This window comes from Phascolarctos cinereus, unplaced genomic scaffold, assembly GCF_003287225.1.
Source record: "Phascolarctos cinereus isolate Bilbo 61053 unplaced genomic scaffold, phaCin_HiC Scaffold_3;HRSCAF=262, whole genome shotgun sequence".
Taxonomy (NCBI): domain Eukaryota; kingdom Metazoa; phylum Chordata; class Mammalia; order Diprotodontia; family Phascolarctidae; genus Phascolarctos; species Phascolarctos cinereus.
Window position 1 is genome coordinate 105992007 of NW_027555736.1, and position 22636 is coordinate 106014642.

The 22636-nt window shown below is 39.4% G+C and overlaps 2 protein-coding genes across 2 annotated transcripts in view; one reads left to right on the forward strand and one right to left on the reverse strand.

The window, feature by feature from the left end:
- Window positions 1-2713: 2713 nt before the first annotated feature.
- LOC110209476 (glutathione S-transferase omega-1) lies at window positions 2714-15014 on the reverse strand. The gene is made up of 6 exons (XM_020987967.2): window positions 14874-15014; window positions 13143-13251; window positions 9709-9928; window positions 8414-8515; window positions 5098-5204; window positions 2714-2954 (listed from the first exon to the last, which is right to left on the reverse strand). Exons 1-6 carry the CDS (start codon window positions 14905-14907, stop codon window positions 2801-2803), a joined length of 726 nt encoding a protein of 241 aa, XP_020843626.1. The 5' UTR covers window positions 14908-15014; the 3' UTR covers window positions 2714-2800.
- Window positions 15015-21018: 6004 nt separating this feature from the next.
- Window positions 21019-22636, forward strand: part of LOC110209473 (cilia- and flagella-associated protein 43-like) — a 167245-nt gene continuing 165627 nt past the window's right edge. Inside the window, exon 1 of the mRNA XM_078151074.1 lies at window positions 21019-21577. Coding sequence (XP_078007200.1) covers window positions 21519-21577 — 59 coding nt within the window. The 5' untranslated portion in view covers window positions 21019-21518. The remainder of the gene's footprint in view (window positions 21578-22636) is intronic.

Genomic DNA, 22636 nt, shown 5'->3' on the forward strand with positions numbered 1-22636 from the left:
AAGACTGAATGAGTAGGGGTGGGGTGAGAGGAGAAAGCAAGGCTTCTCCCCACCCTTTGACCAGAATGATGTTGCTAACTTCCACAGGTCAAAAAATTTGGATTTGTCTTCAGCGTCCTCCAGCACCCCTGGACCAGCAGGGCCTGGTAGTCCAGCCTGCCTGCACCAGGGTCAGGGGCTACTCGCTAGGGAAACAGTAGAAAGCTTCATCGTGTATAAAGTGTACGAGTGAATTTGTAAATGAATATGCTCACTACCTCACTTGCTTGAGCTCCGCAGTTATCCAGGTAACCAAGGAGCTGCATGAGGACTAGCTGTATTAACTAAAACAGAAAGTGGCTTGGCATGCCAACAATACTTTGTGGTGACCTCAAGTAAACGGAGCTGGGTGTGCAGAAAATCAGCAACTCTGAAGCCAGTTAAGCTCATAGCAGCCTTGAAGCAGACTATGAGCCGTTTTATTGTTTATGCACCTTCAAGATACATCCTTATCTGCAGATATTCCCCTAACTGTTGTTTATGAGGCTCTCTGGCCACACCCTGTTTCTGTTTTTTGGAGACATCCACTTATCTTACTATTTGTGCTCTAGCCTTGAACTGTTAGGATTGCTTAGCACCAAGAATGTTTTCTTTGATACAAGAATGTATCAAAAGGCCACAGCTCTGACAAGTGGAATTCCTCACTCTATCCCGACTTCCTTTGGGAATGGGACCCTCTGCTTCATTCCTTCCTGGGACCAGCCTAATTCCTGTCTTTTCCTACTCACTACATAGTTGAGCTGTTCAGCATTAGGCTAAATGCTCCTATGCACTGGCCTTATTTCCCTGCTTGATAAAAATCTTCAATTTCATAGACATTGTCTTTCTTTGGTTTTCTTCCCTTTAGGGAAAAGGGGGATTTGCATCTCGAAAATTGGCATTTGCATTCTCAGCCTTTGCATTTGGGAGAAAGATCTAAATTCACTAGAGTGAGTGTGCCTCAGTTTACAAAAGGGAACTTCATGAGGACCCTACAAAAGGGGAGAAAAGGATTTGCAGAAACCAGATCCTTTGCTACATGTGATCTCCAAGTTGAGCCCACTTTTCCCTGCACTTTTTATATACTTGTGAAAGAGGGTGCAATACTCCCAGTTGGGGAGATGGAAAGAGACGTTTTGCACTATTCTTAGTATACTATCATAAATACTTCTTTCTACAGGTTAAGTATAGCTAGCTAATTGATAGCAACTGATAATCAATTGGGGGCTCCTGAGCAATAGCATTAGAAAAACACTCCCAGTCTCTCAGCTTTATACCTAGAACCCTTAGGAAAGAAGTAGGCAGCTACCTTCTGGGGGTTTGCAGGTTCCCAGGCTGCCAGAGGAAACAGGGGTTTAAGATAGTAGATACTGAGGCTGCATTGACAGAATCATAGCTGTTTTAATCCTCACTTTAATAGGTGAGGAAGCTGAGGGCCTGAGAGATGATGTAATTTGTCCATGTTAGCAAAGGAAGTAAACAGTGGAGCCAAGATCTGGACCCGGACCCTCTGATTACAAATCCATAGATATTACTGCAATAAACTGTAATATATCATTCAATGATACCCCCTTTTTTTTAATTAAAAAAGAGTTCCATTGGTGAAGATAAGATAAATTCAGCTACAGTTATGAATTGAAGTTGACAGCAACACATTGAAGTAAACATATTCTTCAAGCATTAAGAGATAAAGGACCAAAATGTAGAAAATACTGATTTGAGAGTCCACATAATCAGTATAGAGCTGATAGTACAAGTTCACTGTAGGAATAAAGATATCCAGAGAAAGGCTAGAAGGCCTTGTGGGACATGCAAAGAGGAAGGAAGCATCAAGCAAAGGAAACAGAATAAGTGTAAAGGACATGATAGGTAAGAAAACAATCTGATTTTTAAAAAAATCCATGTTGGTGGAGTTATGAACTGATCCAACCATTTTGGAGAACAATTTGGAACTATGCCCAAAGGGCTACAAAAATGTGCATATCCTTTGACCCAGCAATACCACTTCTAGGTCTGTATCCCAAAGAGATCGTAAAAATGGGAAAAGGACCCATATGTACAAAAATATTTATAGCAACTCTTTTTTTGTGGTGGCAAAGAATTGGAAACTGAGGGGATGTTCATCAGTTGGGGAATGGCTGAACAAGTGGTGGTATGTGAATGTGATGGAATAGTATTGTGCCATAAGAAATGATGAACAGGCGGAATTCAGAAAAACCTGGAAAGACTTACATGAACTGATGCTGAGTGAAATGAGCAGAACCAGGAGAACATAGTACATGGTAACAGCCACAATGTGAGAGGTCTAACTTTGGCAGACTCATCTCCTCTCAGCAATGCAAGGATCCAAGACGACAGCAAAAGACTCATGTAGAAAATGCTAACTACATGCAGAAAAAGAACCAGGGAGTCTGAAGGCAGATCGAAGTACATGATTTGATCTTTTTTTCCTTTTGTTTGTTTTTTCTTTCTCATGGTTTCTCCCATTGGTTGTGATTCTTCTTTATAACATGACTAATGTGAAAATAGGTTCAATATGAATGTATATGTAGAGCCTATATCAGATTGTACACCATTTTGGGGTGGGGGAGGGGAGAGATGGGGAGAAAATCTAGAACTCAAAATCTCATGAAAGTGAATGTTGAAAAATAAATTTAAAAAAGAAAAATATTTCAATCAAAAAATTAATGCAATATTATATGCAGGATATATATTTTTTATTAAGTACGGAGAAAAACCCAGAGGGCAAGGTATAGAACCTTTTTTGCTGATCACTGTCCCCTCACAGACCATAATCACAGGCCTCAGGACTGTTCTGAAAATAGAGATGTAAGAAATTTTGCACAGTTTTCTCTTCCATGAGGAGAGCTGTTACTGTAGGATCCTTCTTCATGGCTGCTATCCAGAGCTTAAGTTTCGAAGTGTGGTCCACACAGCTGAGAGAATAGATTAAAAAAAAAAGTATTATTTGCATGAAATAGGAAGGCACCACCATTTTCATTTATTACTGTCTTTACCTTGCAACTTATTTTATTTTTTACCATAACCTTTAAAAAATACTTCCCTACCCTAAACAGAACATATTGTACCCCTGGCCACCCTCTCCAGTACTGGGAAATGTGGGGGGAGCAGTATTTTTGTGGGGATTCTTTTTTAGCAATGAGTTAGACTAGATGAAGCCTGAAGTCTCTTCTGAGTCTGAAATTCTGTGTTTTTCTCATGCCCCCCATAACACTGGGTTAGGAGGTGTGGGGAATGATTCATTTACATCCCTACTCTATTTCAATCAGTATTAATCAGTTTAATATTTTACATAAACCATGTATGGATAATTAAATAAGGTAGCTTCTTATAGTAGGCCTCATACTTTAATCTGATGTTTACCACTTGTTTACCAGTGATGAAGTTCACTTATGCAACCACAACAATGCTGACAAAGACATCTCCATCCTGTTTTGATCAGATTCCAAATCCAAACCCAGTATGGGTGGGATGTCTTAATTCTTTGGAAAATCCCCCCAGCTAATTTTTGTACCTTTGGACCACTCTCTATTGTCCCAGCAGGTGACCATCTTATAACCACTTAAGTCACTGGAGATGACTATTGCCTTGCTCATCTTATGAACAATTAAGTCAGTGGAGACATCCCATGCTTCATCTAACCCAACACCCCCTTGCTGATGAACCATTTTTTAGCTGATGCACCACTTTTGGCCCTCAAAATGAGGTCTATCAACCAATGGGATTTTGTAGTGTATGTTGCCTCTCAAGCATCCAAGTATCAAACCTGGCATCAATTCCTATGAAAACAAGGTCCTGGGGACCAGGGGTATCTCAGATTGTGAGGAGGATCTGAGGTCCACTTCATTAGAGGGAGCCATGAACCCTTTAATAAAATGCTATTGGCTTGGAGCTCTGCCTCAGTGGCTTTTCTTGCAGATTGGACAATTTTTGATTCCATAGAGGAAGAATAGGTATACTCCTTCCTTACTCTTATTTTCAAATTGTCCCTTTCCTCCCATCACTCAGCAGGCTTTTCCTTCTTGAGGTTCACTACATCCCTTTTGATTATCTGAGTCCAAACTTTGTCTTAATTATCTATAGACCTCTAGATTATTCTACCTCCTTTCCTTCGACTTCAGTAACTGTCTCACAGTCTTCCTTTGTACTCCAACTCCTGCCCTGGTGCTTGGGCATTTAAGCATATGCAACAATGTCCCCCCAAACACCCTGGCCTTTCAATTCTTCAGCCTCCTAAACTTCTGTGACCTCTATTTTCATTCCATCTTGGCTGTGTGACCTCACACATAGTAAATGCTTAATAAATGACTGTTGAGTTTAATTGAATGATAGATTTATATAGAATGTTAAAACTAGAAGGAACTTTACAATGAAGAAATTAAGATACAGAGAGATGAACTTATTTGTCCAAGGCCACATAACTAGTTAGTGCCAGAGCCAGACGTTTATGTGTCTAACACTCTTGCCATTAAATTAAAATTATTTTTAAAATATTAGAAACATATAATAAGACCACCCAGTATATTAAGTACAGCCCATCTTTAAAGGTCACATTATAGTACTATAAATGAAAGCAAATAATCCTCATGAAAACAGTTGAGAAGAAAGCCAAAATGACAATGTGCTGACTTTCAATCAGTCTTAGCAATCTGGGATGTTTGGATAAGGCAGTATGAAAAACTTGAATATTAAACATTATCAAAGGGGTAATGAACATGCAGTCTTGCTTTGGAGAACTAAGCTGTTGTTTGTCCTTTGTTTTAGAAGAGGACTAATGACATCATGGTGATGTCTAGACTTGCAAGTGGATTTAAGTAAGGCAAAGTTGGCATTATTCAGTCTCATCTGGGCCTATAGCTTGTGATCACTGGAATGTACACTTGCATTTTTAACCAGGAGAATAATAAGTTATTTTAAAAGCTTACTTTACTTCCTAACACCTTAATCCTCCTCTTCATCATCCTCCCAAAAAAGGCTTGATAATTTGGGATGAAATTATTTCAAAAACCATCCTTTATAAGACCAAGAAATTTACCACAAAATAGTAAACTCTCTTACTCTGCCATCCCATATGGTCCCAGACGTTCAAACCAGGGCCAGATGAGGTAATCAATCATGGATATAGTGTTCCCACCAAAGAAAGTTGTCTTCTGACAAGTAAGAACCTGAAAAGTTGGACAGACAAAAAATAAGTTCTTCTTTTTGTGCCCAATCAGCTACTTAGAGACATCAGATGCAGTAGTAATAAATTTAGTCCAGACCTGGCTTTTTATTGTATTCTTTGCCTAGTTGAGCCCTCTGACCTTAGGATTTGTTGACTGCTAAACTGGCCAGTGACATTGAAAGTAAACAATCCTTTGATTTCCAAATGGAGCAAACCAGCCAACACCAACAGATAATAAAAGAATATGGAGTAACACTTGATTTCATGCTGAGAAAAATGTTAAAATAACAAGTAAACGTGTCTGAAATTTAAGAAGTTAAATGGGAGTATGACATTGCCAAATTTCTACCAAAATGAAGAGGGGGAAGGGAAACTGAGATAATTACCTAATTAAGAAAAGAAAAACACAGCTCATGTGAGTTGTATTTTTTTTAAACTAGACCTGTGACTTCACTGGTATTCCTGGTGAGGAATTTCCTCTATCAATCTTAATTAGTGCCTGCTCCACCACATAGAGTCTTAAAGAGTTACCCAGGGCCAATGGGGTGCCAGCAAATGTTTAACAATCAGCTCTCCACAGGTTTAATCTGCATTATTAACATTTTCTTCATCACTTTCTTAAGTCTAGAGTAGATGATCAAAAATAAACAAATGAATGAATGAATAATGCCCTGGTTTAACACCAAAATTTGCTGGTTTCTGAAGTATAAACACTCATATTGAAGATTTCTCTCCCAAACTGGTTCCAGCTGACTTCTCAGCTCCCTGCCTAAGATACTGAAATGGTAGGGGATTTGCCCAGCCTTACATAGCCAGTATGTGCTAAAGGCCAGACTTGAATCCAGATCTTTCTGACTCCTATATTAAGTCTCAATATACTTTGACACATTATATATATTTGCCTAAATTTTTCACTTTGATTATATGGGCTACCGGTTCTTCTCCTATGGCATCTGTCTAGTCTGCAAGTCAACAAAGAACATTTGCTAGGGAGCAGGTCAGAAGAATGCGGCATTGTTCAGAGCACAGGTAACCCAGACAGATGGACACTCCACTATACATGGTATCTTAACTACGCTGAAGGCTCTTAACTCATATCTTGAATGAATGAATGAAAAAGTCTTTATTGGTACATGCCTGCTGTGTACCAGGCATTGTGCTAAGCACTAAGGGACACAGAGATTTAAAAATTCTAATGGGAGAAACAACATACATAAGGAAGAGGTGACCAGGGAAGGGAGATGTGTTCTGAGAAAGCAAAAGGGGGGGGGTGCTGACAATGGGGTGGCCTGGCTGGCCGGCCAAATGGGGCATGGAGCTGAAACATGGTCTGGTTTCTAGAGCCAGCCAAGTAATTATAATGGGCTAAGTGGGCTAGTTTGCACGTACTCAGTCACTAATCAATTAGAAGCAGCTAGGTGGCATAGTGGACAGAGCACTGGGCTTAGAATCAGAAAGACTCAACTTCATGAGTTCAAATCCAGCCTCGGACACTGACTAGCTGTGTGACCCTGGACGAGTCACTTAGCCTAGTTTGCCTCAGTTCCTCATCTGTAAAATGAGTTGGAGAAGGAAATGGCAAACCACTGCAGTATCTTTGCCAAGAAAACCCCAAATGGGATCATGAAGAGTTGGATGTGACTGAACAACAACAATCAATTTGGATGGGCTAGGACCTTATGGTGGGACTTTTATTTTGAAGATAAAAGTCTTACTCATAACAATTTTACTTTAGCAAATATTTTGCCAAGGGAAGGGATAAAAAGGGAAGATAAGTGGTGACAGGGCTTCCCATTCAGAGTTCAACTCAGGTCGGTCTGGGAGGGATGGCCTAGGGCTAGGGAAGGGGTGAGGAAGGGAAGTTAGGTGGAATACAGAATTATGAAGAATCATGGCTCAAGGAATTCAAATTCGCAGATGGAAGTTCTTAGCGAGGATGTCACTTATAGTTCTACTCATTTGTAAATATGTCATTAAACATAAACCACTTCTTAAGTAAGCTAGCTAATAATGGATGCTAATAATAAACGAGGCTACTCAACAAACTTGACTTTGGCTACTGTAGCTGAACAAACAACAGTCACCTATTTTCCTAGAGTTTCTATTTAAATGAAAGCCTAAAAGATGAATTAGGTTTTGTTTCAGTTCCATTTCTTTCCACTGGTATATTATGTGATGCAAATGTTTAAACTTAAATACAATAGCATCTTTCAATGCATTTCTGTGCTATTTGTAATTTATTTGTTATTTTGCGCAGTTATTTGTGTGTGCATTTTAGCCTCTCTACAATAAATTATAAGTTCTATTAGGAAAGGCAAAATGTTTAATCAAAGCTTTGCATTTTCCCCAATACCTAGCAGACAGATCTATAAATAGTATGTCCTTTAATAAATGTTTGTTTAATTGAATTAAATTGATCTCTCCTAATCTAAAAATTAAAGAGAACCTTGAATTCCTGTCTACCCTAAATGGATATTGTAAGATCATCTACTTTCTTTAACAACTCTAAAAATGTGTTTATCATATAAATTAATTCCATGGAAAATTGAACATTAATAAATAACAAACTTAACTCTGACTTCCAGCACAGATCACAACTGTTCTACAAGTTTGTAGGTAAGTCTTATAAAGTTGAGTGAGACTTAAGAGAGAGTAAGTTACTTGTATGTGGCCAAGCAGTTTGGATCAGAAGTGTTCAGGTCTTTTTGAATACAAGTCCAGTACTCTATACACAGTGTCATATTGCCTTTTCTCACAGAGATGAGGAAGGGGCTTTAGAACTCATTCTTTAAGGTCATTGGGATTTCATTAAAAACATTACCTGATATTAACTAGAATTAATTTTGTAAAAATGGTATATTCTTATGAAATGCTTTTCATTTGGCAAAGCAAGGCCTCATCACATTTTTGTACAATTCAACTCTTAAAATTTCCCCTAGCTGAGTAAAAGACAATCAGAAAAGATTGGACTTTTTTCCTACTAAAAAAGACATTCACATTAAGGTTTAAAAGAAAAAAAATCTCAGTTACTGAAATTAGTGTTATGAAACTACCCTGTAGAAAAGGGAGAAAGAAATGTCGATACAGAAAAAAAGAGGAAAGACAGAAGAAAATGCCTTTGCAAGAAGAAGAAAACAGGAAGAATGATGTGGCTCCTGAACAACTGTTACTCGATTATGTTTGGTATAAGAGACACACTCCATTCTTTACCTCCTCCAGGCGGCTGAACACTGCACAGAGTTCTGTTTTCTGAGTAGAGCAGTCTTTTCCTTTCCTTACTCCTATCAAAATATCCAAACACAAAGGTGGTACCTAAATAGAGAAACAAGTTTTGGTAAATAACATTCAAGGGTGAATATGTTTGTCTTTCACCTAAAAATATAGTAGAGTCCTCTTCTCGTCTTGATCCTTGAGTATACCATCCACTTTACAGATCTTACACGTACTCTTTAAGTATCCCTTTGTTTCCAGAGCTGCTAAGCTACATTTTACAGCCAAAGGCAGTACTTGAACACAGGTTAATAAGGGCAGAAGGTCTTTGGTTATGGATTTAAGGTACCTCTGCACTACTCTCTCATCTCAATATAGAGATCCCTATTTTTAAACTCAAACTTAAGGGAACAAAATTAGTGGATATATTACATGTATGTTCGTGTACATATATACACATATACATACATATACACACATGTGTGCATATATTGATATATTGGACAAAGAGAAATATGCTACATTCCTGAGAAGAAATGAAATAAAACATTTGATATAAGCAACTTTATTTTATAGCAAGATGCCTTTTCAATGCGACTTTAGTTTTTAACCTCACTTAATTTTCTTTTGCCACACTGAACAGTGGTTTTCTACCTTGCTACTTTTAATTCCTTACTTTTCCCTCCATTCTCTTCTACAATGTCAGTTTCCTCTGTCATATCATCCTCATTTTGCTTAGACAGTTAGCTTCCCTATAAAGCATAGCTCTTCCCCTTAATCATGAATTTCCTCTAACCTCGTGGTCTTTCCCTCTTAATATAGTTCCTAAATCTGTCTGATCACAAAAATATTCCCTTTAAAATCTATGTCTTGCAATTTTATTTCACATCATATAATACTTTGCACATGATTTTTAAATTACTGAATTATTGGGTTGAAACATTTCTTTCTCAAGATGTAAAATACCTAATCATAATATTTACTGCATATAAACTACCACGTTAAGATATAACACTTTAGAAATGTAGTATAAGACCACTAGTCTCAATGTATAAAACACATACTTGTCAGCCATAAATTGTGTAGATACCTCTATGTTATAATGATGCTATTTTCTTTTTCATTCTCCTAAATGCTTGTTAAATTATTGGTTTATGAGCACAGTTTAACAAAAATATGAGCATATGTTTATTTTTAGCCCCCACCTGAGTTCCAAATAACTGGACAATCAATATCACTATTGACTTGGGTTGCTAAAAGGAAAAAAAAGAAGGGATTTCTTTTGTATACTGTACCTTAGAGAACAACTCCAAAATCATCTTTTGAAAAGCTTTCTCATAGGGATCCTCTGGAAACAACTTCCCTGGATAGGCTTCATCTAGATACTCACAAGTGATAAGAGATTCATAGATCAGTTGACCCTGACTGGTCTCCAGAACTGGTACTAGACCAAAAGGATTCTTCTTAAAGAACCACTCAGGTTTGTTTTTCAGGTTGATGTTGATGATTTCGTGCCTGAAAGAAGGAAAAGAGTAAAAAATGATGAATTGTGTAATAATAGCTAGCATTTATTTATTTGATATTTAATTATTTATAGCACTTTAAGGTTGGCATATTATCTCATATTTTCTTAACTATGCAGCTTTATCTACACCAGAGATATTCAGGTCAAGACAGCTTATTCACTAGGAGATGAACGTCTACTAAGTAAGGTCTAGGTCGTATACTCTCAGGCATACATTTGAGCTCAATCTGCTCCTACTTATCTTCAGCTTCATACTTATAGCTTCAAAGCATGAAAAGGAACTAGCTGCATACAGCTTTGTTTTACTTGAGGAAATGAAGTTAAGGATGTTGAAAAATCATTTTGAAAATCCAGGTCTTTGGTGAATTTTCTCTTTAATTAAATTCCTTTTGCTTTGCCTCAATTCCAACAAAGCAAGAAGTATATGAAGTCTATGTTTTATGCAAAACACAATTAGACCTTCCTAGTATTTTGTCCAAGGGATTTTACAGATAGTAAGAAAAAGTTAGATTTTGATAACAATTAAAGTTTTACACTTGCATAAAAAATACATTTGGGCAGCTGGGTGGTATAGTGGACAGAGCATTGGGCCTACAGTCGGGAAGACTCTTGAGTTTGAATTCAGCCTCGGATGCGTAACAGCTGTGTGACCCTGAGCAAGTCACAACACTGTTTGCCTCAGTTTCCTCATCTGTAAAATAAGCTGAGGAAAGAAATAGCAAACCACTCCAGTATCTTTGCCAAGAAAACCTTACATGAGGTCACAAAGAGTTGGACATGACTGAAATGTCTGAACAACAACATTATTAATTATCTGTATGATCTTGGGGAAATCACCTACTGGGTCTCAGTTTCCTCATCTCCAAAATTACGGAGTTGAACTAAATGAACTCAGATTCATTCCAGCTCCAAATACATGCCAGTATGCCTGAGGGCTTGAGAAAGGTAAAGATTTTCCTTTGTGATTTAAGGGAACAAACCTCATAGGGTACCCTTTTTAGTAAGCCCACATAGTGAACTGAGAAGTTAGAGGATCAGCCACAGCAAGCTGGAAGTTGTACTTTTCAGTGAAAATGGTTTCTATTTGCATAGAACTTTGAAGGTGGGTTGTCCTCAGAACAATATGTGACATCCATACTATTGGCGTTGTTCTCCCTATTTAAAATATGAAGAAACTCAGGCTCACTGAGCTTAGGCAGTTTACCAATGGTCATAGAGCCAGTAAGTGTCAGAGGTGGGACTTCAATGACAATCATAGGATCCTAGATTGTTCCTTCACATTTGTTATATGACTAGAACTCTGCTTGACATTGTGGCAGGTTCAAAAGGATGAGACATGGTCCTTGCCCTCAAGGAAACAATACATGAAACAGTAGGAAGGCCCATAAAATGATGGGAATCCTCTACCAGAGGAAGAAATAGGCAGGGCAAGGAAGCATATGGAGAGTCAGGAGAGCTGGATGCTGGTTCCAGATCTACAACGAAGCATGACTTTGCATAACTTCCACTCTCTTAATCTCACATTCCTATTTTTAGAAGTGGGTGGAACATTTACAAGAACACAAACAACAGGGGGAAGGACTCCTATTTTGCCAAAGGCTGCTGAGAATACTGGAAAACAGAAAACAGGCTTAGACCACCATCTCTTGCACCATTTACTATAATAAGCTTCATATAGATGTGATCTAAGTGAAAAAGATTGTACAGCAAATCATAAAATAAAAAAACGTCCTAAAACAACATCAGAGGAGAAGGAAGAAAGTACTATCTTTTCAATTATGGTTGGGGAGAAATGAATCAAATAAGAGATAGAAAAGATGACTATATACACAATCAAATGTACAAAATTTAAAAGCTTTTATGTGAAAAACAAAGTAATACACTTAGAATAAGAAGAGCTATCAAGTGAGGGCATTAAACATTCTGATATTAAAGATACAAAGGAAAATAATGCAAACATATGACCAAAGCAGCTCCCCATATCAGTCAAAGAAATGGACTTTCAAAAAGAAGAAATGCAAACTATCAACAACCATTGAAAATATTCCAAATTACTAGAGCAGAAGAATGGAATTTAAGACAATTGGGATTTTACTTCATGCCCTTCAAACTGACTGAAGTTATAAAAGATGGAAAAAGTCAACGGCTGTGGGAAGACAAGCACACTAATTCATTGTTTGTGTAGTTGTGCATCAGTCTAACTGTTCTAGAAAACAAGCTGGAATTATGGGACAAAAATTACTGAGCTATTTATACCTTTGACCCAGCAATCATTCTTACAAGGTACTATATATCCCATGGAGGTAAATGACAGGGAGAAACCCTGTTATACAAGAAAGTACTCATTGATGTACTTTTTGCAATGGCAAAAAACAGGAAACAAAATGAGAGCCCACTGACTGTGGAATGGCCGAACCAGTTTGGTCCATGACCGTAACAGAATATCTTTGCAATTTAAGAAATGAGAAATATAAGGAATTCAGAGAAACATGGGAAAGCCTGTATGAACTGATACAAAACAAAGAAAGAAGCAGGAAAACAACATATACAACTACAATCATGTAAATGAAAACAAGATTAAAAGGCATCAGAATCTAGATTTAAATGCAAAACCAAGCTTGGTTCTAAAGGACCAAAGATGAAACAGATTTCTTGCCTCTGGAAAAGATATGGTAGGCTAAGGGTGTAGATTGTTGTACATGCTGTCAGAAGGTTGTAAGGGAAGGTGTTGGGAATTGTTATTGATAAGTGATTATCACATAAAAAGCAAAGGTCAACAACAATAAAGCACTAAAAAATAAAAGTAGGGGCTTAGACTAAATGGCTTCTAAGGCCCTTTATCTGTCTGCCATTTTGTAGGGTGGAAGAGTGGAGAGAATATTAGCCTTCAGTCAAGAAAACCAGAGCTCCAAGTTCCCTTTGGAAATCATCTTCTTGTTCATGGGTGATTTATTTCAATTCAGTCAGCCCTGTTTCCTCAACTCTGAGAAGAATAACAAACGATATCTATTCCCAGCTCGGCTGTGTGACGCAAATGAGTTACATAAGACGCAAAGTGTGTGCTAGAACCTTCCCAGCTGTCCCAAATGTTCTAATCTGATTTTGTAATCAATAAAGAGCACTTGGAGTCCTTAGGTAATTTTCGCTTGGTACCATTACTGCTTTAAGAATTGCTTAAGGAATTAAAGGGATCTTTGTTCTCACTTGATTCCTTTGGCCTGCAGGACAAGAAGAGTTCTCTGGGCAAAAGGACAGAATCTCATGCTGTAGACACGGACGATTCCATCTGGTACAGGCCCCGGGGGGGAGCTTCCTACAAGAATATTTGATAGGCCAATTATTATTCTGGAAAGAACCCTATCAGTCACCCATACTTCATAGCTCTTATTTGGAGAGGGGACCCTAAAATAATATTTTGTCTTTGCAGTATCTTTTTACTTTTTGCAGTATCTCTCATACACATCCTCTTCTCTCCATTCACAGTGTTGCTGCTGTGGTCCAGACCTTCATTGCCTCAATCCTGGTCTATTACAAGAGCCTGCTTCTTGGTCTCCTTGAATCAAGTCTCCTCCTGCTCAAATGCCCAAGAGATCTTCAAAAAGCATAGGTCTGACCATGTCACTTCCCTATTCAATAAACTCCAGTGGCTTCCTTTTATCTGCAGAGTCAAACACAAAATCTTGCTCTTAAAGCTCTTCACCACTGGGTCTCTTCCTCTCTAGTCTTATATACCTCTTATACTGTAAGATCTAGTGACACTGACCTCGTTGTTCTTCAAAAAGGACATTTCCTCTCCAATCTCCATAATCTTACTCCATGTCTTTTCATTGCCTGTCTCCTATTCAGGCCAAATTCTTCCCTCTACAAGAAGGCTTTCCTAGTTCTCTCCCCTACCTCCTCATCCCCACTGCCTTCCCTCTAAGATTTACCCTATATATGAATTCTATGTAGAGAGTTGTGATTGCATGTTGTCTCCCTTCTTAGAATGTGAACTCCTGGAGGGCAGAGACTGTTTTTGCTTTTCTTTGTATCCCCAGGGCTTAGAACAGTGCTTCACACAAGTAGTAAGTGCTAAATGTTTGTTGTCCCACTACTATGTGAAGCAGAAATCCCCCTTTCTTTATTCCCTAAGGAGCTAAGGAGAGGCAATACGACTCAGTGGAAAGTGTCAAGATATTAAGAAACACCTATTTTCTAGAGCTAAGGCCCAGCAAGCAGGCTCAGCCCTGAATTTGGCATAACAACGATCCTTCACGCTCACCCTCTGGATGATCTCAGCCACAGCAAAGTCCCAGAATTGTTTCTGGTCATGAGGCCCTGCCATGAATCAAACTTGTCACGTCGTTGCTGTTACCCCTCATTGTCAGGGCTACAGCTAACTCCACAGCCACAGGTAGAAGTACTGAGACCTGCCCATGCTGCCTCTGGGACCACTCACTAGGGGTGGGGTTCCAGCATATGAGTCCTTTATTGCAAGCTGTTTTCCTCACTTTGAAATTAAACTTGTTTAAAATAATTGTCCTGTCTCTAGCCTACTTTGTTCAGCTCTGACCCCCCACAGGTTAGAGGCCAGTTCCATCTGGTGGACAAAAGTACACAGAATTTGGAGTTGGGGACCTGGGTTTGAATCCCATCTCTGATACTACCTGGGAGACTTTGGGCAAGTCACTGAGCTTCACTGTGCCTTGGCTTCCTCTTTATCAAATGTGAGGGTTAGACTAGATGGTCTTTGAGTTTCCTTCCAGATCTAGAGTTATTAGGCTATCGACTGGAGCAGGCGTCTGTGCTGGGAGCCATCATTCCCCCACTCCTCCATCAGACCCGGAAACACAGGTGCTCTGCCCTCCTTTCATGGGAAAGTGATCAGACAAAGGCTTTATCTAGTGGCTTCTGACAACACACCATACCCCAGGCAGGCCTTTGCCAAGGACTCACCTTTGCCCAGGCTCCTACTTGATCCTTGGGACATTATTCCTCCCTCTGAACAGAACTTGTTTCCCGAAGGTCCCTGGCTCTACAGCTTACTCAGGAAGGAACTGCCTGGTAGGCTGTTTTTTCACCACCCCCCCCCAAAGTCAACCCATGGGCTGGGCTTTAGATTCAGAAGGGGGGTGGGGAATGAGGAACAGAGGGAGGAGAGAGGAAGGGGGCGGGAAGGGGGAGGAGGAGGAGCAGGAGGAGGGAGGGAAGGAGGGAGGGAAGGAGAAAGAGGAGTGCTTACTACATTTCTGGAAAACTGTATCTGTGATTTCATGAGTATAGGATAAAAACACTCTCTTGCTTTGCAATCGGGCATCTTCTATGCAACTTACCTCTTAAACTGCCTAGAGCGCTGAGAGATTAAGTGACTTGCCCACGGTCATACAACTACTGTGTATCTGAGGCAAGACTAGCTTTCCTAACTATAAATGTCAGCTCTAAGTCATAGTGTCCATGTTGCCTCTCATTTACAAACTATAATATATGCAACTATATTCTGCCTTATACTTTACGAAGTGCTTTCTCTTAATGTTTTCCCCTTTTTAGTGTGAACTTAACATGATTATTTCAATATATAAAGAACAGAAAAAAAGAGGATTGCATATGAAGTTGTGATCTTCTATTACCTACTCTTTGTTTTTAAGAGCATATTGAATTTGATATAATAGGAACAAAACTTCTCTGCTTCTCTGAGTCCACTTCTAAACTCCCTTCTGCTCTCTTTTGTGTATTTTAAATGTTTTAATGATGTTCTTTTTTTCCTTCCTTTCTTCTTTCCTCCCTTCTTACTTTCTTTCTCCATCCTTTCCTTCCCTCCCTCTCTCTCCCTTTTTATTCCTTTCTCTTTCTTCTCTTTCCCTTTTTCCTATCTTCCTTCCTCCCTCTCTTCTTTATTTTCTTACTTCCCTCTTTCCCTTTCTCCCTCCTTCCTGTCTCTTTTTTCTTTTTCTTTCTTTTCTTTTTTGCATCCCTACCATTACTCACCTACTAACCCCCTCCACCACCAGATATTAGCCCTTCCTTGCCACAAGTATAATCAAGCAAAATGGGATGGTGTATAAAAATTTATGTCTCATTTTGAATCCACAGATGGCTTCTTCACAATGGTAAGAAGCAGGAAAGCAATTTGTAGGGGAACAAGGGCTGAATTTGGAGTCTAGGGATCAGGTGGCAGTTCTGATTCTACCGCTTACTCCCTGATGAGCTTAAGTCACTTAGCTTTGTTGTTTCTCAGTTTCCTTATCTGTAAAATGAAAGGGTTGGAGTAGAGAAGGAGTACTTAGCTTGAGATCCACAGACCCCTACCCCCCCCCCACATCCTTTACAGGTCTATGCATAGATTTCTGGGAGTCTGTGAATTTGGTTGGGCGGAAAATTACACCTGTATTTTCACTAAGCTATAACTGAAATTTAACATTTGCTAAATTACTTTAATACATGGTTGTGAGAAAAAGTCTCTAGAGTTTACTAGAGTGTGGCCAAATGGAGTTCAGGACACAAAGGGAAAAACAGAACCCTTGGACTACGTTTCCAGGAGTAAATGATGGAGGCTATGAAGTACCATCATCCCCATTGGACAAGAGTCATGGTGACTTGCCCAAGGCCTCAAACTTGTGGAACCAGGTCCTTTGACTCCAAGCACAGCTCTCTTTGGCTTGCCATTCTCTATCTTCTGACCTGAGGTTCAGTGTTCTTTACATTCTACCATAAAGCTGCTCTTAAAAAAGAAGGTGCTAGGATGACAGGAGACCCAGTCTAAGGCTCAGATCATATCATATGGCCATAGGAATTGGCCATGTAAAATTGAGAGGATGTCCATCAATTGGGGAATGGCTGAGCAAGTTGTGGTGTATGAATGTAATTGAATACTATTGAGCTATAAGAAATGATGAACAGGCTGACTTCAGAAAAACCTGGAAAGACTTGTATAGTCTGATGCTGAGTGAAATGAGCAGAACCGAGAGAACGTTGTACACAACAACAGCCACGTTGTGTGATGACTAATATTGATAAACTTAACCCTTCTCAGCAATACAAGGATCTAAGATATCTCCAGGGGCCTCGTGATGGAAAATGCTATCCACATCCAAAGAAAGAACTATGAAAGTTGAATTGCTATTCTTTTTCTCTTCTGTTGAGTTTTGTTTCCTCTTTCTAATGGTTCCTCGTATTGGTTTTAATTTTTACTTATACCACCACTAATGTGAAAATATGTTTAATAGGAATGTAAATGTATATCCTGTATCAGATTGTGCACCATCTTGGGGAGGGTGGTAGGGAAGGAGGGGGAGAAAAATTTTAAACTCAAAAGCATGTGGAAGTGATTATTGATAAATCAAAATAAATTAATAAAATTTTTTTAAAAAGGAATTGGCCATGGAAATCATATCATGTGGCCATACGAATTGAAGGTGTTTAGCTTAGATGTCAGCAAAGAATTGAAAGACTGAACTATTATCTTGTGCAATTTTTTTGGAGGGGGTGGATGCTGCTCTAGTATCTTCCCCTGCTGCTTCCTTGACCACTGCTTCATGCTCTTCTTGTTAACCCAAATAGTGTTTCCATAAACCCACCAAGTAAAATAGTTTATTGCTGATTCCTGTGCAATATCTTTAGCAACAGATTTCAATAGTAGGTTTTATTTATCTATTTAATTTAATACTCAGGCATAAGTTCTGAGCTGAGCAAAGAGATGAGGTGAGAATTTTTAACTTTTCTTTGAAACATCAATCCTTAGGAGATAGAGCAGCAAATAAGAGTTTTATGTTGAATAGTGCTTTAGGGTTACAAAAAACTGTATGTATGTGAATATTATTTGATAAAAAGCCCTGTAAGACAGGCAGATCAGTTATTGTCTTTGCTTTATAAGTAAGGAAACTGAGGCTCAGAGAGGTTGAGTGCTTTGCTCAATGTCACCCAGCTAGTATATGGCAGAGGCAGAACCAAACTTAGATCTTAATTTTAGCAAAGTGCTGAGTTTTAAGGTTTAGAGTTTAAATCAGCATTACTCAATTTATATTGTGTTGTATTTACCTTTGTTCCCTTTACCACAGGCTACAATATTGTACAAAGGTACAATACAAGAACAAAGATAAATACAAGTTCTTACATGGTCCCAGATTAGGTTTTGTCTTTTTTTTTTTTTAGGTTTCGAAAGGAACACTGTAATTATGGGAACCGGGTTTTTAAGAACCTAGCAATAAGACAGGTATATCTCACTTCCTACAAAATGTGTTGCTGAAAAATGGTGAATAAAATTTGTGTAAATTAAATATTTTAAAGGTACTAATAGAATTCACTAGTGGAAATATTTTTATAAAATAATTTAATTTGTGTTCTAAAATAAATTAAAAAAAACCAAGCCCATATTTGGATATATTGTATCTGTTTTATCCTCTTAAATGTAATGCTTGCTACAACTAGAGTCCTTTGTATCTTTTTATACATTTATCATTTCATATTTTGTATTGCAGTTAGTACATGTAATTCCTAATAGAGGGTAAATTACATTGAAAGGAAGGACTGCTTCTTGTTAATAATCATTGCAACTGCCCTAGACCCTATCATTATGGATCATGGGGATGAACAGTATTCATGGTTTTAAGAAGAATGAAAAATAGGACTGAAAGTGTTTTCTCATTAATACCTCCCTGTGCTCATAATTTTCATTGAAATGAAAAAGAATAAAAAATAGATCTAAAAATGTTTGAGTCCATAAACTTTGTAACCCATGTCCCATGACCCCACAATGATCAGGCTCACACAAACTGAGCCCCATCTCAGGAGCTGATTCAAATGACCAGGATTATTTTTTTTTGGATTGTTATGCTAACACTCAGTATACTCTAGGAAATCTCAAAATATGTTCATATCTAGCTTTTCCCAAATGCGGGTAACTAACTGGGTCCCTAGGTTCCATACAAGCATTCAAAATCAAAACCGATTTTTTTTTTGGAGGGGGTAGAAAAGGATCTTTATTTTGCCCTACAGAAAATGTAGAAAGCAAAAAGGACTCACAGGAGGGGCAGCTAGGTAGCACAGTGAATAGAGCACTGGTCCTGGATTCAGGAGGACCTGAGTTCAAATCCGACCTCGGACACATAACACTTACTAGATGTGTGCCCCTGGGCAAGTCACTTACCCCTATTGCTTTGCTTAAAAAAAAAAAGGGACTCACAGGAGCCCATTAACAGATATAGGAAACATATAAAAACCTCACAGTCCCTATACCATAAGCTCCCCTTGCAAGGGAACTGAACTTGGGGCTTCTTGAGGTTGAACACACCAACATTCATAATGGTACTCTAATTTGGACTCTCCCCAAAAGGTAAACACACTTTGAGGTTGCTGAAGAGGCAATCCCCTTCCCATTGTAAAGCCACTGACTGAATTACTCAGGCTAATGGTGAGGGTCAAAGGACAAGCCTTCAACTCCCCCATTTTAGGGCTCTAGTGCTTTACTACTCTCCAGCTGCAGGGGACCACGTGGATAATCCTCTTTGTCTAAGAGGCACAGTGCTCTGCAACTCCCAGCTCTCTAGTTCTTAATCTTTTTTTTTTTTCGACATGGACCCTTTTGGCAGTGAAGCCTAAGGACCCCATCTCAGAATATTAAGTGCATAAAACAAAATATGTGGCATTACAAAAAAAAATAATATAGGCAGGCAGGCAGTTAGGTGGCACAGTAGACAGAATGCTTTTGGAGTCAAGACCTGAGTTCAAATCCTAGCTTAGTAATTAGCTGTGTGATCTCTGGGACCACGGGGAGGTGCAAGTATAGCTTTTGTGGGATTCTCCAAGATCCTCCATCACTGCCTCAGCAGCTGCCATCTCTTGAGCCAAGAGGCTATCACTAGGGCTGAGGCAAAGATGGGGTCCAGGAATTCTCTCCTTGAGCCACGTTAACTGGAATAAATTCAGCTCTTCACTTTTCAGCCCAAAGGTACTATTACTGGCTGAGAGGTGGGGAGAGAGTGGGAATGACAATTCTGCAAGAGAAAGGGCCAAAAAAGGGGGGGGAGGTGGGGAGGATGGATGGGTGGGTAAAAGAAGAGCCGCGTCTGCTCAGGCATAAGCAAACTCGAAGTGGGGGGGAGGGGTGGTTCTTTTCAGAAACAGTCCATTCACCCAAGCGTTTTAACCAATCAAATTCCTGAGGACTTCCTTAGGGCCTAACTACTGTAGTCTCAGTAGAATGCTAATGTCAAAGATTTGAGAAACTGGGGGTGGGGTGAAGAAGAATCTAGAGAGTCAAAGAGCAAGACCAGGGGTCACGAAGTGCTAGAAGAAGAGGACAGGGAGAGTGGAGAGGATATGAGAATCTCGGAGATCGGAATTGCAGTATGGGATTGTCTGATTCCGGGAAGAACTCGCAGACATTAGTGGGGAGTAGCCGGGGGCGGGAGGTGAAGGGAGCTGCAGCCGAGATCTGAGGGCTTGCGCTGGACTTTTGAAGGTAGCAGTGACCCTGGAGAATTTGGAGAAAGAATTCTTCCTAGGAAAAGACAATTACAAATAGATCTTTTTCTTATCATCACCTCTGTTTCTCGTCCCACTTCCCTACTTCTCTGGGACAATTCATGGCCAGAGTGACCACAACTTATGTGTGCTATCAGTGAGATAACTTGAGTTCTGAAAAGCTCTTCCGTTTTCCTGCCCCTGAGAGGGAGTGTTAACAGCAAACCCAGGAGGCGCCGGGAGCTCAGCAAGCTTGAAGATATTTTCTTCCCCGCACCAAGGCAGTGTTTTGATTGACTGCCCTATTGACTTTTCAGCGCTTTAGTCCTTTCTGGATTCTCCCCCTCCCTTCCCTACTGGTTTGCGCATGTGCATTTGACCCAATCGGCCCATTGAAAGAGACTATTTTAACTCCTCTTGCCTCAACGCACCACGTTCCTCTTAACACATCCGTTGAGATCCAGCCAAATTGGGCTACCCGCAGCTTTTCCCAAACTCCTCACCCCATTCACAATCTGATGTTTAATGCCTGGAGCTCACACCTCACACCGCTCTGTCCCCTTCCTGGCCCCCACCTTCAATCTTCTCTGCTCTTTAACTCTGTCTCCCCCGTCAATTGGCTGAGACGTCCAGGTATTTCCCTCCTCAGTTTGGGTTTTCCAAAGCCCCTTCCTGTTCTTTATAGTAACTGGAAACATGTGCCCATTAAGCAGGGAATGGCGAAGCAATTTGGGTAAGGGCATACCGCTAGGCATAAGAAACGAACAATACGAAGAATTCAGGGAGAGAGGTGCTTTTTCTCAAATACTTGCTCTTTGCCTTTTTAGCCCTGTTATTCACTGCGCCTCAGACTTCTCTCGGACGCCCATTATTCCTCGTGATCCTGCCTTCTCCTTGATCCTTCATTATCGCCCTCCCCTTTGACTCCTGATGTTCGATTTTCCATCCGTCCCCCTACTGTGACGATCGCCCCAATGACTGGACGAATATAGGCACCAGGGTTACTGTTTCTTGGATACTAATGAAAACAGTCCCCATCGCGTCTGCTGGTAGTGAAGGAGAAGCGGTTGGTGGCTGCATTTTTGTAAAAGGAGATTCACGATTCCTTGAAGTTTTCTTTTGTTCTGAACACCTCCAGCTACGATGAGTGGCAAAGACAAAGAGGCATCAGACAACAAGCTGAGTGCAACCCTGTCTGTGAGGTGCTCTGAATTGTCTCCCACCTTTTTCGAACTCCGATCCCTTGTGACGCTTTCTCTCCGGCAAAAAATTATTACTTTGTCCTTTGACCTCTGTTGCACCCTATGACTCTGCCTTTTCACTGCATTATTACCCTTTCATCGCTGATTTTTCATCTGAGATGTTCATCTTAGTCTTCTATAGATCTCTACTCTCTTTTGCTGACTTTCACTCCCTGATTGACTGTTACCTGGGGGGCTTGGCTCTACTCTGTTCCCCCTACCTGAAGTTATGCATGTAAATAGGCTCAGTACTGATTTTTTTTTCTACCCGGGTTTTCACTTGCTCCTTACTTGCTCGATTAACACAATCCATAACTTTAACATTTAAATGGCTCCCCACCGCAAACATACTGTCCCCTTTCTGTAAGACATTGCTGCATGTGTAGTCTAGCTCCAGTCCATTCTCATATGAAGCTCCTCATTCCTTTCCTTCCGTGAAGTCGTTTCACTTGTACCATGTTTAACTTTTCATACTACTTAAGTCAGCAAAGAATTATTCTTCTGCTAACATACAAAACTTCCCCATTATCATTATTTAAAATGTATACATATATGTGTATATATATATATATATATATATATATATATATATATATATATATATATATATATATACACACACACTACATTGAAAGCACACTAGAAAAGAGGGTGAATGGCTGCACTATGCTTTATAATTAGAACAAAACTTTCTTCTCTCATGTTTTCCGGTTCTTTTCATCCCTAAATACACATCCTTCTATCAGTCCTCAGTTTCTCCCAGTAGTGGCCAGAGAGGAATTACTTAAGTATAATAAATTTATTTATTGTTGAGGCCCATCTTTAAAGATTTGTGTTTACAATTCTGTAATTCATGACACAATATGAATAGGCAGAAAACTTTAGGAGATTTTTTTAAAAATCAGAAATATATCATTAGGGGAGGGAAATGGTATGACTTTAAAATTTTTTTGATGATCCTTTTGTTTTCTTTCTTTAAAAACGGTTCAGTCTGTGTAATTATTGATGGTGATGTATCCT